The sequence below is a fragment of the Mastomys coucha genome, unplaced genomic scaffold (assembly GCF_008632895.1).
Source record: "Mastomys coucha isolate ucsf_1 unplaced genomic scaffold, UCSF_Mcou_1 pScaffold13, whole genome shotgun sequence".
In the NCBI taxonomy this organism is placed as follows: Eukaryota; Metazoa; Chordata; class Mammalia; order Rodentia; family Muridae; genus Mastomys; species Mastomys coucha.
Genome location: NW_022196895.1, coordinates 9081577 through 9098241, shown reverse-complemented (window position 1 = coordinate 9098241; position 16665 = coordinate 9081577). Strand labels below are relative to the sequence as shown.

The 16665-nt window shown below is 43.8% G+C and overlaps 1 protein-coding gene and 1 pseudogene across 1 annotated transcript in view; both read right to left on the bottom strand.

Moving 5' to 3' along the window:
* The window catches only part of Lama3 (laminin subunit alpha 3), a 234943-nt gene that overhangs the window by 201181 nt on the left and 17097 nt on the right, over positions 1 to 16665 (bottom strand). The window contains exon 2 of the mRNA XM_031364992.1: positions 8375 to 8527. Coding sequence (XP_031220852.1) covers positions 8375 to 8527 — 153 coding nt within the window. The remainder of the gene's footprint in view (positions 1 to 8374; positions 8528 to 16665) is intronic.
* LOC116086853 lies at positions 9310 to 10307 on the bottom strand (annotated as a pseudogene).

Genomic DNA, 16665 nt, shown 5'->3' with positions numbered 1-16665 from the left:
GGAAGACACTGACAGACAACAGTCAGTACAGATCACCCCAGTGTCTGTCAGAGGAAGACACTGACAGAGTCCACGTGTGCCTAGGTCAGAAAGCAAGTCTCTGATCCAAGTGAGAGTGAGGGAGAAAAGTAAAAATCCCAGATAATAACACCTTGCTGAGAGAAGCACCCTTAGCACATCAAGAGTTTCCCATAGGAGCTTTGTTCTGGTTTAAATAGAGATTATTTTCACTACAATATGAAATCTTACCATATTAAATATTATATATATGTATACATATACATTATGCATATATAATACACAGTAAATATATGTTTTTCATATATATGACATAACATATGTGTTATTTTTTTCTTCATATTACCACATGTATGTACTCAGCAGCTTGGCTCTTACTCTACAGCATCATTTGAATGACATGTGAATGGCCCTCTATTATACACTGAAATTGTCTCCTTGATTTATTATTATAAACTTGCTTAAATAAATATCTCAGATCGAACGCTTTAGTATTTACCTCATCAATTTCTGCAGGTGAAATCCCTGAAAGTGGTCATTCTGGGCCAAGGATGATAAGCCTTCTAAATCGTAAATGCTTGGGAAGAGTTCCATCTGTACTGAACCCCCAGAACTGTGGGGTGAATGGTGTTTACAGACATTATGCTCATTTGGAGGTGACAATCTTCTAACCCATGTTGCCTGGTGCTTTACAATGCTCAATGATTACACGCATATACACACGGGACTCTAAACATAGGCAGTGAGCCCTCCTACTCACCAGGAACGGCACTAGCCCTGTAGACATCCTGACTCCAGCCAGCTGTAGCTTTACACTTTGGGCTACCTCACAGCCCGACCACTCCCAGACACCCAGCGTTAGCACAGTAGCCTGGACTCGCCCTAAGACCATGGTAACTTAACTTCTCTAATCCCAGCACTGGGGAGCCTGAGGCAAAGAGGACTGGGAGTTCAACGCCAGCCTGAGCTACACTGGGAGTTCTAGGCCAGCTTAGGTATGGCCCTGTCTTAACAGGAGGAAAGGCAAGCTAGCAAGATGAGTCAGTGGGTAACAACAACTTGGCTCCAACCCTAAGGAGCTGAATTTGGCCTCCAGGATCCATGTGCTAGAAGAATGGGACTGACCCACAGTTGTGTTCTGACTGCCATATGCGCTCACACACATGCCAAAAAAAGCAAAAATATAATATAAAGTATTTTTAAAGAGGCAGTAAAGGAAGGGAAGGAAAGAAAGGGGAAGGGAAGTGGGGAGGGGAGGAGAAAGGTGATGACTTCTTCATAGGAGGGGCAAAGCCACCCACAGAAAAGGATGGAAAGTGGGCCAAAGGTCATATGGGCCATGAAAGGGGGAATATAGAGCTGTTTCTTTTGCTTGTTTCAACTGTTTTTTTTTTTTCTGTTGTCCTGGTTTAAAAAAAAAGACTGAGTAAGAATGTAACTAATAGTGAAAGTGTAGTCTGTTAATCAGAGCTCCGGGCTTTAGTGAGGAAATTCAATGAGATTTGCTACTGGGCAAATGTTTAAGTGGCTTCCTGAAGCCTGCTGTGTGATATTTTACTTATGAATTATTTAGAATGAAGTGATTTTATTTGCAAATTAAAAAAGTAACCTACATTGCTGACCCCCCAGTTGCTTGTATGTGTCTTCTCAACCATATAGAAAAAGGATTAGCCTTTTTTTAAACTGGCACAGAGAACACAGTTTCGGTTAGGCTTTCTCTTCTCTACATGAATTGTGATCCTAGACATTTGCTACCCAGCCTTGCAAGAGCTGAAAGATGTGGGCTGGCTCGGCAGCCAGGGGCCTTCCTTCCTGGTGCCACACCCTGGACTGCGGGCTTCCCTGCATGCAGCCACACCCTAGCTTTCACCTTTCCTGAGCAGAGAAACCTTTCTGACTTCACGATGGTCTTGTCCTAGAAGGGGACCCAATGCCAGTGTCCTAGCTGTGGGTGACCCTGGTAAGTCACCAAGGAGATCACTGTGTCCTCCAGTGACCACTTTATCACCTTAATGTCTCTTTGTAGTTGGAATATGCTTGGCTCAGGGAGTGGCACTATTAGGAAGTGTGGTCTTATTGGGGTAGGCATGGCCTTGTTGGAGGAAGTGTGTCACTATGGGGGTGGGCTTTGAGACGCTCCTCCTAGCTGCCTGGAAACAGTCTGCTCCTGGCTTCCTTTTGATGAAGACGTAGAACTCTTAGCTCCTCCTGCACCATGCCTGCCTGGATGCTGCCATGATCCCACCTTGATGGTAATGGACTGAACCTCTGAACCTGTAAGCCGGCCCCAATTAAATGCTGTCCTTATAAGAGTTACCTTGGTCATGGTGTCTGTTCACAGCAATAGAAACCCTAACTAAGACAGTAGTTTTAATACTAACACGTACAGAAATGCTTTAAACGTCTTCTTCAGGTGAATTTCCAGAAACAAGTACATTTAGCCCCCTGTGATTCCTAGACACTATCTCCATCCCAACAAAGAGCCAATTGTTGACAACATCCAAGCTCCCCTTATTTCAGATGCATGGAGACCAATACCACATGTATTCTACATATTCCCTTAGACCCCAGCCTAAGAGAAAAGACAGGTAAATGAATGTCAGGAGTTGATGAAGGAAGCTCATGTGTAGAACCCCAAGACTCTACCTTCCCATCTCCCACAGACATGCCCACCAAGGCATCCAGAAGAAGCAAATGTCCGAGCCCCAAAGACTCTGCTTGCACTGGCCCAACACCACATTCCACTGTAAACTTTAAAACAAACTGACTGAGTGAGTTGGCCAGACAACACAAAGCTATAGGTACTGCCTGAAACTCATGAATAACATATTGGGGGGGCGGGAAATGGACTTGTGGAATTCCAGGATACACCACACTACAGAACTACCCAGGGAGCTTGGGGGGACAAAGCTGCCCTTCACAATCAAACCTACAGATACTGACTTAGAGAAACAAAACAAAACAAACAAACAAAAAAACAAAATAAAAAATTGCCAACCAGTTAGGAGAGCAAGTTGGATATAATCCAGACATGTTCTATGAACATATGACAATATGAAATTATCAAGAGAATTTAAAATATTGTTTAAACAAAAAACATATACACATGGTGGTGGAGGAAGAAGAAATCAATGAGTCCAGAAGGAGACAAAGAAACCAACCCCAACCTGAAACATAAGCTGTCAAATTGACCTCAGTTCATCTCTGTCAAACTTCACAACAAGTTAAGAGAAGCCCATTTGACCATGACAAGTCAGTGGCCATTTTATTTCCCAATCACACATCAAAACTCACACTGCCTTAGAGCAAAGGGACTAACATGACTTTTAATTGTGGAATCCAGCCTCTTGATGGCATTGTCAAGAAAACATTGTATCAATGGGGCATAAAACAGGAACCATACATATCAGCATTCACTTCTTGAAACACCATATTGCCCCAATGTAAGGAGAAAGGAAATGTGTTCAGCTTGATATAATTCATGGTACTTTTCCATATCTTAAGCTTTTCCAAGAATTTTTCTACAATACCATATGTAGTTTAGTCTATTGTTTTTAATTATGAGTGCTCATTTTGTTAAATAAAAAAAATAAATATTAGCACCACCCTAAAGAGGCCTGGAAATTAAGCCATTAACTCATTAAACTTCAAAAGTCCTGTGGTGCATGTACAGTTGCCTCAGTTTACAAATGGGGAAACTGAGATGCAGAGCAGTTCAGTGTGCTGTAAAGTGCCACACAGCAAGAGAGCAGGGTATGAAGCACAGGCCAGGGCAGGCTGACTGAAGGCCACATATCTACCCATGGTACAGAGCTGCTCCTGGCCAACCAAAAGTTAGGTGGCATGTAGCCTTCATGAAATGCATTCCATGACCGATGTCTGCAAACTTCTAACTTGTTGTTATGTTGGTGTTTTCTTAAGTGTCTTAATTAGGGATTCTTTAGTACATTAAAGGGGTGCTTTAAAAGGCAGGTCTTTTAAAAATGGCCTTTAAAAAAGTCTTAAGTTATGCTCAGTGAGAATCATTTTTGATGTGTTAAAGGTCCTCGTTATAGAAAGCCTCAGGTAAAATGTGACATAAAGTATAGGCACAGAGCCCAAGGTGGAACACTTGCACAGTGTGGATAAGGCCCTGAGTTCAACTCCCAATGCCTCAAAAAGGAAATGGCATGATGAGAATGGCTTGTACCGGTGTGTGGCTGTAATCCTAGCTCTGGGAGGCTAAGGCAGTTGGGATTATGAAGTCTATGATTATGAAGTAGCTTTCTGGACTACATAATCAGAACCTTCCTTAAAAAAAAAATGACATAATAGGTAAATCTTGATCATTAATGATAGAACTTTAGTAAATGCTTCAGGTTGGCACTTTGGAAACCTAATTCACAACTAAGTCAGGATCACAGCTTTTGGACCCATGATGGCTCTGTCTGTGAACTAAATCACATGCAGTCCAATGGTGAGACTCTGTCAGGAGAAGCCCATCAAACACAGAATAAGGAGACCCTTATATCATAAAACTAGGCCCAACTTGAATGAAGATGACATTTCAGAAACCTCAATACCTTTCGATCTTCAGGGTGCAGTATACATCTTTAGTCATTTCTAGCAGTATTTCTTGGGTGAGCTGTACTGTGCACACAACAGGAACAAGAACAACATGTTGACTAGTGCGTCGCTGATTTAGTGTTTTTTACACGAGTGTTGACAAGATCTGACAGACTCACACACTGACAGCAGCTGCTCCTCTTCTACTCTTACCGCTGACTACACACAAGCCTGCTGTTGAATGCAGCTTTTCTTCATACATGATGACACACCCATTTTAGATCCACTAGCAGTCATGCTGCAGTTGTCTCCAGACACCCCAGCCCCAGGTGGGCGCTAAGATAACTTCTCTCTCTCTAGATCTGCCTCTCTGGACTTTTCACATGAGCTGGAGCACAGGACACGTAGCCTGTGATTGGCCTCCTCACACACCGTGATGTTTTCTGGATTGGCTTGGGTAGCTCTCATAGCCTACTCTGGGACAGGATGTGTCTGGTTTACTTATTCACCAGCTGGTAGAGCTTCCGGCTCCTTCCACCTTTTAGATCAGTGGTCCAGTCACGAGTGACGAGCAAGGTTTCTGTGGACACATACACTCGTTTCTCTTGGCCACAAGTTACAAGTGAGACCTCTGATGTGGTAGCTGTGTGCTTAACTTTGTGAGGTGTCCAAAGCAGCTACGCCATTTTGCATTTCTACCAACAGTGTGCGTGGGCTCCAGCTTCCTTGCCTTAGTTAACATTGCTACTACCAAAATTTTTATTATAACCATCTAAGTCAGTATAAATGATGTCTTATTACAGTGGTAGCTATGTTTTTAGACTTATTTTATTTTTAATTATGTGGGAGGACATATGTGCATGTAAGCACCGGTGCCCATGGAGGACAGAAAAGAGCTGCAGATCCCCAAAGCTGGAGATGCAGGGAGTCATGAGCTGCTTGGCACGGGTGCTGAGAATTGCTCTGGAAGAGCAGCTCATGTTCCTAACCACCACCCAATCTCCCCTCCCACACCTCATCTCTCCTGCTCACACCCCATCTCTCCTGCTCACACCCCATCTCCCCTGCTCACACCCCATCTCCCCTGCTCACACCCCATCTCTCCTGCTCATACCTCATCTCTCCTGCTCACACCCCATCTCTCCTGCTCGCATCACATCTCCCCTGCTCGCATCACATCTCTCCTGCTCACACCCCATCTCTCCTGCTCACACCCCATCTCCCCTGCTCACACCCCATCTCTCATGCTCACACCCCATCTCCCCTGCTCGCATCACATCTCCCCTGCTCACACCTCATCTCTCCTGCTCATAACCCATCTCCCCTGCTCACACCCCATCTCTCCTGTTCACACCCCATCTGCCCTGTTCACACACCATCTCCCCTGTTCACACACCATCTCTCCTGCTCACACCTCATCTCTCCTGTTCATACCCCATCTCCCCTGCCCCATATCATGCTTTGATTTGAATTTTCCTGTGACTAATGCTGGCTGAGCCTGCTTTTGTGGATTTTCCGACCATTGGCATATCTTTTTCAGAGTATCATCTACTATATTCAGACATTTTGGCTGTTTTTTTTTTTTTTATTGGACTCATACTGTTGGCCTGGAATTGTCCTCCTTGTCTCAATCTTTCTTGGTCTTTAGGACACCCCACTCTTGTGTTTGACTTCCTCCATCATCTGTGTTCCAGGCCAGTCTTCTTGATTGACTCATCCTCTTCGCTCTGGCTTCTCCGTGTTGGTGAGGGGCAGGACTTGGCCCTGAGGTCTATTCTCTTCTGATTCACATGAAGCCCTTTAATCTGCTCTGTTTTGTCAGGCCTCTGTTACTCATTCAGCTCCAAACACACTACCTCAGTTTATTATGTACTTTTTAGTAGCTGTGATATATCCCAAGTGCCTACTGGAGTGTAATAAATATGTGTTAAAGGGATAGTGTGAACCCCCCTCCTTTAAAAGGCAGAATAAGCCAGGCATGGTGGCGCTCCAGAGGCAGAGGCCAAGGCAGGCTGATCTCTGTGAGTTCAAAGCTAGCCTGGTCTACAAAGCAAGTTCCAGGACAACCAGGACTATTGCACAGAGAAACCTTGTCTTAAAAAACTATACTAAAATAAACTGTAGAATAAGCTGTATTCATTTTCATTTTCTACTTGGACATAACAGAATACCTTATGTTTAATGCCTTGAAATAACACACTTATTATCTCAAACTACCAGTTAGGAGTTAGTATGGCTGGGCCAAGTTCTCTGCTCAAGATCAAAAGTGCAATCAAACTGTCAGCTGGATCTGTTCTTTGTGGACTGTTGGCTGAAGGCCGCCCTCAGCTTCCAGAACCTACTTTCAAATCCTTGCCCCATGGCCGTCTCCAGGGCAAGTTCACAACCTGATAGCTTTTGCCTTCCTGACTAGTTGCAGGATCTTTCATAGTCAAATGTCTTCTCTCAGAAGAGGCAGTCCCATTGGAAACTCCTCTCATCAGAGAAAACATCCCCATTTGAATCTATTGACCATAAAATGCATTCATAAAAGTCCCTCATTAAAAATTCCTCATCCAATGGAGTCACATCTATAACAGTCACAATGTTGTCTATTCTCAAGAGCAAGGGGTTGACCTTTGTATATGTACCAGAGGCAGCCATCTTGGGACCTTCGTAGCCTACACAGAAGAATAGACCTCAGGCTTGCCTCCCTGTGACCTGTTGGCCAAATAAGGCCCCAAATTATGGTATTCAGTATTCTGTGAACCAGGATTTCCAGGAAAATGAATGCAATAAAAATATAATGACCACACCCATATGTTTGACGGCACTGTTCACAATAGCTCAAAGCTGGAAGTAAGCCAAATGGGCATCAATGGGAACACACAAAGGTGGATAAAAATACATGGAATTCTATTCATTTGGCCTGGAAGAGGGGGAAATACTGACGTATAATACAAAGTGTCTGACTCCTGAAAGCGTAGGTTCATGAACGTAAGTTAGCCATAAAAAGGCAAATGTTATAGGATTCACTTACATGGCATTCCTAGAGACATTGGTTCCCAGAAAATAACACAATGGTTGCCCAGAGTGAGGGAGACAAGGGGATAGAGCTGACTAGGTGTGGAGTTTCAGCCTTACATGACAAGGAGATGAAGACTCCAGAAGGTGGGGATGGTGTTTGCTCAACAATGTCAATCTATCAAATGTCACTGAACAATACACTTAGATGGTGAACACGATACAGTTTATATTTGCATTATGCCACAATTAAATTAATAATAAAGAATATTTTTATAATGTAACTATTCACATCTATAGATTTGTGTGTGTTTACATGCGTGTATGCATGTAGGTATATGTGTGAGGGTGTGTATACACATATGTGCTCTTGTGTGTGGAGGCCAGAGGTCAATGCTCTGTCTGTTCCTTAACCCCTCTCCATCTTAACTTTTTGAGGCTATGTCTCTCACTGGACCTGGAGCTGGCTGACCAGGCAGGCTGGCTAGCAAACCCTGGGGATTCCCCTCTCCACCTCTACAACCCTGGGATTACAGCCTGCCACCATGTCTGGCTTTTTATGTAGATCCTAGAAGACTAAACATAGGTCCTCGTATTTGTGTAGTAAGCACTTTACCAACTGAGCCAAGACAAGGTTGGGGATCTGCATTGAGACTTACATAGGCCTGGGCTTTACAGGGAGCAAATATCTATTTCAAGGATTGAAATCAATAAATGGATTAAAACTAATGTTTATTTCTGTCTGTCAGAAATCACAAAAACAGAGATCCAAACCAATATCCTCGTTCCAACCAAAAGCAACACTCACCTGACCCAGATCCAAGGTGAGGTTGACTTTGTTGTACTGAGTGCCGGAGGAGAGAGGAGGGCTTTGCCACCACCGTTCAGATCCATCAATCGCATGGATGGCTGGATGTGCCTTCCTGGAATCCTCAGAATTGCAGTAGTCACAGAATTGGCCCTGGGGAGGAGAAAAGGCCTTTTACATCTTTTTTCAAGGAATGTTCATAACTCAGGAAGAATAGCTTGCTCATATTTGATGGTATCACGTGCAAGACTATGTATTGCAGCTTCTTCACAAGAGCAAAACCCTGAGACTAACCTAACTGTGTGGCTACAAGAAAGCAGGCAATTCAAGAATGGCATGGTCACATCATAGGTGGCTGTGTAAACAACAAATAAATGGACATGTTCAGCAAGACACCCACATACTAAAATACAACATCCCTTAGAAAATACACATGGATATAATAAAATACTCTTTTTTTCAATAAACTGCCAAGTATGGGGACATATGCCTGTAATCCCAGGACTCGGGAGGCTGTGGCACATGCATCGTGAGTTTGAGGCCACCCTTGGCTGCACAATGAGACCCTGACTCAAGAAAGAAAGCAAAACAAAACAAAAGAAAGAAGGAAATGAGGGGAACAAGTAATAATAAAGAACTCAGGATGGTGGTTTGCTCATGACTGAAGACGGTAGAAACGGGGGACACGTGCTTCCACATGGGGACAAATGCTGTCCACCGGTTACCATTTAGGCTTGACTTTTGGTTTTGGTAGCAAGTTCATGCATGTTTATTGTACTATTAAACTATCACACACACACACACACACACACACACACACACACACATACACATACACACACACACAGGGTGGGGAGAGCCACACACATAAATAAAATATAATTAATCCACCTTTTTTTTTAATGTTAGCATTTAATTAACTTCCAGAGTGACTTTTAAGCCACCAGAACACAAGCACCCCCAACACCCTTAATCTCTTCAGCTCTTCTGCGGAAGAATTTGGCCTTCACAATGACAGGTTGCTTAGGGAGCCTTCCCTTGCCCGGAACTCTGTAGTAGCCTGATCCAACATCATCAGTGATGGGAGCAGCTCCAGTCTTGTTTTTGCTGCACTGACCCGTGTCTGCTCGCTGACCATCATCCACAATTTATCCAGGTTGACTGTTGGGCAAAATCTCTAGTTCCTCTTCAAGTGGTAATGCCTCATACCAACTTTCTCAAAGTAACCTGGATGATATTTGTCAAAGCTGATCCTGTGGTGATGCACACCTCCAGCATTCCCACAGCCTTCTGGGTGTTTGTGGTACTTACGGATGCAGCCGTGGCTATGGCTCACATGGCCCCGGGGTTTCTGGGTCTTCCTCAGTCTAATGGCACGGTGGTGGCAGAAAGGAAAGAGGGAACAATTAATCCTTTTTTTTTTTTTTTAAAGAAAGAAGGGACTGTCCAAATAAATAGCCATGCAGTATAATGCTCCAGCATAGGAGGTTCACAGGAGATAAGCCAGCATTCCCGCAGTGCCTCGGCACCAGCGTCTTCTTCAGAAGGATGGGACTCTAGTCTCTGCTAGCTTCCAACACTCTTGATGGTTTCCTTAGGCTAAATAGCCTCTGGTATGTCATAGTCTTCATTGACTTCATAACACAGCCACCAATGGTCCTGATTCCAACAGTACTCCCACAGAACTTTCATTTTTCTGCTTGAACATTGATTCCTTTGCTCAATTTACTAAAATTGCTCAAAAATCAAAAGCATTGGAACTGGAGTGAAATCAGAAAGATAACACTAATGGTTAGATCTGCCTTTGAAAGAAGTGGCTGAGAGACCAGAGAAGTCGTTTGACCATCACACTTCCCTAGAAAATGCTAGAAGCAAGATGGCATGGACGTGTGGGAGACATGAAGCACCGAGCCACAACATACCGGCTTGGCATCCACAACACTCTGGGGTTTGTAACAAAGCACATGAACCCTGAAGATAGAAAACTGAAGGAACAAAATGTTGCGATGCCTCCCCTGAAGCCACACAGCCAGGACATGCTGGGACCAGGGCCTGCACAGAGATACTACACACAGCCCAAGACTTTTCCCTGGCTGAGGCACTCTGCAGCTCCATCAAAGAGGTCTGTCTCTGAGTTGGATGCAATGTGGGTCGGCGTTGCAAGAGCAATTACACTGTTCTCCAAGTACCTGCCATTGCCAGATGTGCACAGAGGCCCAGCTCAGAAAGGAGTCCTGCCTGGCAGCAGTTTACAGGTACATATCAGGCACAGAAATCCTGGCAAGAGGAACATCTAACCACACTCATCCATCAACAGCCTTATCACATGCCATACACACACACTGCCTGGGCTCCACTCCAATTCATCATTCTCTAAGACTCTCGAAGCTACAGTGTCTCCAGTGCTCAAACCTAAGCCAGCCGTAAGTAGAGAATATTCTGCAGTGTGAGACAATGCCAAACCAAAGGCTGCCCCTTTGCAAAGATCCTGTTCCCTTTGAGAGGCATAAAGGAGTGGTTACAATTGTTAAAGCAAGCACTTGGTCATTTTCCTGAAAGTTTGCACAGTATGGAATGAGGGGTGACTTCACAGCACACGGAGTACGTGGTACCATGGCTCTGCACGATTCACAGCACCAGGGGCTGTAATAGTACGTCCTAGCTGTGCCATGCTCCTGGATATAAAGATTTGAATGACAGAAAACAAGGGACTCACTGTTGGTTCTAAGTACTTCAGGAAAACTAAGAAAAATAAACAAGTGTATGCAAATGTGTGATTCAAAAGCTATGTGCATGTAGTCTAAATTCCAGGTGGGGTGGTGGGGGTCGGGCTCTTTCTGGGTCATTTCAGAGGTCTGTATTTTGGAGTAGAACAGATGTGTCAGTGAGCTTTCTTGTAGCTATGGCAGAACACCAGAGAAAATCACCTACAGGAGGGAAAGTTGTGGCTCACCATTTTGGGGTCTCAGTCCATGTGCGCCTGGTCCCAACTCTTTGGGCCTGAGACACGGAGGAATAAAGCTTGTGGTAGAAAGCAAAACCATTCGCCTCTTGGCGACCAGGAAGTCAAGAGGTGCATGCAGCAGGGAGAAAGAAATGGCTGGGAACGAGATGAATCCTTATAGTGGTGAATGTGATTGACAACTTGACAGGTTCTATGTCTCCTAGGCAACAAGTCTCTGGATGTGTCTGTGATGGAGTTGTAGAGTGTAATTAGGGTGGTGCTTGTAGCTCGCACGGATTGTCACCAGTGTTAGAGTGGATCTTCGGTGACACAGCTGCTCATGAGTTTTCCCTGATTGTGTAAGTGACCCCCTCACCCATACTCAGAACTCCAGCAAACTCATTGGCTCATCACTGTGAACTTTAGGGATATGACTGTTCTGCTCTGGTCTGTCGTCAGTTCCTGTCTGTGATGAATAGACATTTGTGTCTTGTCTTCTAGGGAAATCGTTTAACGGTATACTCTAACTGTGAATAGCACCATTCCATGAGCCAGGATCTTAGACTAGATAAAAAGGAGAAAGCAAACTGAGAGCCACCATTCATCTTTTTCTGCTTCCTGACTGGCACACAGTGGCAAGCCACCTCATGTTTGCCACCAGTGCTTTCCCCACCATGATGTCATACCCTCAAACTGTAAAGCAAAAATAAACCCTTCCTTGCCTCGGTCCTTCCCTCCAGGCTTGATTTGTTCATTTGTTTGCTTGGTCAGATACTTTGTAACAGCAACAAGAAAAGCAACTAGTACAATCAGTCCGTAAGAGTACAACCCTAAGAACCTCTCCATCAGTGGAGTCCTAAACCAGGAACATCACCTCTGAATAGCCCACCATGACCTACCCATTTCCCTAGAACCCACCACCTGGCAGCAAGCCATACCTTCAGAGGGATTTTTGATCCAGACCATAGCAGGTGGAGGTGCTTTTAGATCCAAACCATAGCATCCTGACTCCTGCAATACTGTGGAGCTTTAATGGAATTACTTAGCCCGGGTAAGCTTTGTTTCCCTTTTATTTAAGTGTGTTGGTCCTGCCAGCTTTCTACTGTGCTTATCAGGGTTAGATGTGATGCTGTAGATGAAGCACCCTGCTCAGGTATATGAGCAGGACACTGGAACCAATTGAGTGCTTATTGAAAATGCAGACTCCAGCATCCTGCATGGGCCTTACAGAACCAACATCTCCGGTGAAAGCAAAAGTCAGAATTGTTTGAGTGCACCACCAATTATTTTTCTGCTCATAAGTCTGAAAAGTGCAAAGGTAACATGACTGATGCACAGGTACCGTATAGACATCTGAGACGGCCATGGTCACAGAGCCACTGCATTGGTAACAATAAGGCAGTAGGAAGTGTCTACAAGCCAGGTGGACACCTGGCACTCTACACGGACATAGTTTGCATTCCTAGATAAATCTGTAAGGTAGGGACAATCACTGGGGAGTCAAAAAAACAGAGAAGGAGCAGTCTGTCCAAGTGGAGGAGTCAAGTGAGGAACCCAGGAAGGGATGACACAGGCTGGGCACTGGAGAAGGGGAGGAAAGAGAAGACAGTAGGATACAGGGTCCCTAGGGTTGATTCCTCAGTCTGTATGTGGCTGGAGGACATGGATTCTGGGACGAGGCATTCTGACTCAGCCAGGTACACAAAGATGTGTTTAGATTTCCTGATTGAGCAGCCTTAGGTGCTAAGACGCTTTTGCCCTCTCGGTTGCCTTGGAGTTATTGCTGCACACACCCTCCCTGCTTCCCTGTGTTCTCTCTCTTCTCAGTGCATGAGCTTATTTAACTTGCTTTGCTCTTAAGCCATAACTTCCCTGCAGCTGTGCTGAGCCCACTATGCCTGCCTTCTCTCCTATAGCTATGGAGAGGCCACCTGTGTTCCATGGGCCCACATCCTGTCTCTATGGCCTGTCCCAAACCTTTACATAAACAACTGTACCTCCCTCCAACAGCAACTCACTTCCTACTTTTTCCATGGCCCAGAACCTTTCTCTGCCTCAGGGCCTTTACACATGCTATTCTGTCTCCAAGAAACACACTGCACACAACTTCAGACTCTTTTCAGGGAGATTTCCCCTAGCAAGGAGTAGGTATGTTGTACTCTCTTACCTGTTTGTGTCCTATCCAATCACTAACCATTCACATTTCTAAGAAGTTTGATACTTCTTGGATTGTAAATGCCCTGAGGTCAGAGGCTTTGTTCAGAACCATAAACCTAGAGTTGGGTACCTGGCACAAGGCAAGCAGTCAATATTCATTGACATGATTAATAAGCTAAGCAGCATGCACTATTCAGCAACATGTTAATTTGTAGTTTAGTGATAGTTTCCATTTGGGATGAACTGGATCTTACAGATGTCCTGTCGCTAAGGTCACCAGTTAGAGTTCAGCCTAACTACTCTAGACCTGCTTTCTGTGCCACTGTGCAAACCTTCCTGTTTCACTTCTTCGGGTTCTCTAGAACAACTCTCCTCCTTTCTTCTCCATTGGCTGCACTGGCTGGGAAGTGCCTCTCACACTCACCCCAGATCTCCCTGGTCCCCAAGACCTCTCAGATGCTAACTTCTTGTGGTGGTTTAAATGGCCCCCATAGGCTCATAAAGAGTAGCACTATTAGGAGGTGCAGCCTTGATAGGATCAGAGGTGAGGAGGACACATCTGTCCCAACACTGGGAGTCACTGGGATGAGTAGGACCCAGGCACACAGGAACTCTGTCAGTCCAGTGGCATGGGTTCCTCCTGTTTTGTCTGGACCAGTGCCCTAAGCAGACCTTGGGCACAAACTCTGCAGCCAGTCCAACAACACCTAGAGGAAGCTCTACTCCTAGTTGCTGTAATGGGCCCAGGATCCCAGAATCCCAGGATCACTAAGAAAGTTTGACTCTGAAGAGTTCTGACACAACCAGGATCACAGGAAGGACAGGCTCCAGTCAGATATAACCAGGGCAGGCAGCACTAGAGATAACCTGATGACTGGAGGCAAGCGTAACAACATAAGCAACAGAAACCAAGGATACTTGGCATCATCAGAACCCAATTCTCCCACCATAGCAAGTCCTGGACACACCATCACACCAGAAATGCAAGATTCAGATTTAAAATCACTTCTCATGATGATGATACTGGACTTTAAGAAGGACATAAATAATTCCCTCAAAGAAATGCAGGAGAACACAGGTAAACAGCTAGAAGCCCTTAAAGAGGAAACACAAAAATCCCTTAAAGAACTACAGGAAAACACAATTAAACAGGTAGAGGAAATGAACAAAACCATCCAGGATCTAAAAATGGAAATAGAAACAATAAAGAAATCACAAAGGAGATAACTCTGGGGATAGAAAACCTAGGAAAGAATTCAGCAGTCATAGATGCAAGTATCACCAACAGCATACAAGAGATAGAAGAGAGAATCTCAGGGGCAGAAGACACCATAGAAAACATTGGCACAACAGTCAAAGAAAATGCAAAAGGCAAAAAGCTCCTAACCCAAAACATCCAGGAAATCCAGGACACAATGAGAAGACCAAACCTCAGGATAACTGGTATAGAAGAGAGTGAAGACTCCCAATGTAATGGACCAGTAAATATCTTCAACAAAATTATAGAAGAAAACTTCCCTAACCTAAAAAAAGAGATGCCCATGAACATACAAGAAGCCTACAGAACTCCAAATAGACTAGACCAGAAAAGAAATTTCTCCTATCGCATAATAATCAAAACACCAAATGTACTAAACAAAAAAAGAAAGAAAGAAAGAAAGAACGAATTTTAAAAGCAGTAAAGGAAAAATGTCAAGTAAAATATAAAGGCAGGCCTATCAGAATTACGGCAGACTTCTCACCAGAGACTATGAAAGCTAGAAGATCCTGGGCAGATGTCATACAGACCCTACAAGAACACAAATGCCAGCCCAGGTTACTATACCCAGCAAAATTCTCAATTACCATAGATGGAGAAAACAAGATATTCCATGACAAACCCAAATTTATACAATATCTATTCACAAATCCAGCCCTACAAAAGATAATAGACGGAAAACACCAACATAAGGAGCAAAACTACACCCTAGAAGAAGCAAGAAAGTAATCTTTCAACAAACCCACAGAAACCTAATTCCACCTCTAAGAACAAAAATAACAGGAAATAACAATCACTTTTCCTTAATATCTCTTAATATGAAATTTTACATTACCAACTGTAGTGGCTATTCCTGGTTGTCAACTTGACTATATCTGAAATGAACTACAATCCAGAATTAGAAGGTTCACCTGTGGTCCTAATCTGGAGGCTGAGAGTTAGAAGTTTCCAACCTGAATCTTGGCATGGAGATCTTGAGGCATAGTGGCTCTGAATCCCAGAAGATTAAGGTAGGAAGATCTACAAATTCAAGGTCATCTGGGATTAAAGGTGTGGTAGCACACACCTTTAATCTGGGCCACACCTTTTGCTGGAGACCTATATAAGAACACTGGAAGGCTCAGCTCTGCTTTGCCTGCTTGCCTTGTGGGACTGAGCAACTGCTAGATTCTTGGACTTCCATTCACAGCTGCTGCTGACCATTGTTGGGAGTTGGACTACAGACTGTAAGTCATCAACAAATTCCTTTACTACATAGAGACTACCATAAGTTCTGTGACTCTAGAGAACCCTGACTAATACACCAACATATCCTAATCAATTGAAATTCAAAAATATGAGGAATTAGAAATTTGTTGACTGTCATCCAGTGGTCTTTCTAATTTGGTAATTGGAGAAATAGGTCCAATATTGTACAATCCATGTACACTTCCTGCTTGTTTGTACATGACAGTGTCTTGCTGTGTACCACATAATGGTCTTGAAATCATGCTTTTCCTATCTCAGCCTCTATTAATAGGATTGTTTGTTTGATGTTTTTACACTATACATGGTTTTCAGAGCAGCTTACATATTTCAAAATTATTTATACAGTCAAAAGAAACATAAACAATTAATTTGGGAAGTGGCTTGGAAGAGAACAACAAAGAGTGAGACTGAATACTTTGCTTGATATTTATAATTATTGTATCAGCTTTGAAGAAGAGGACTTTATAAGTTACCCTTTCTCTGAGATGAATGCTTTTCAAAATCATCACAGCCAATGAACCAGACTCTTACCCTTACCTAATGTCTGTGCCATCCTCCAAACAGAACCATTGTTCATTGAAACAGTTAGTGAATGACTTTATGGATAGACCATCTTATTACATATACCATTTCTTAAATGAATGTAACCTGCTCCCTGTGGGCTAAGAATGAAAACAATTACTC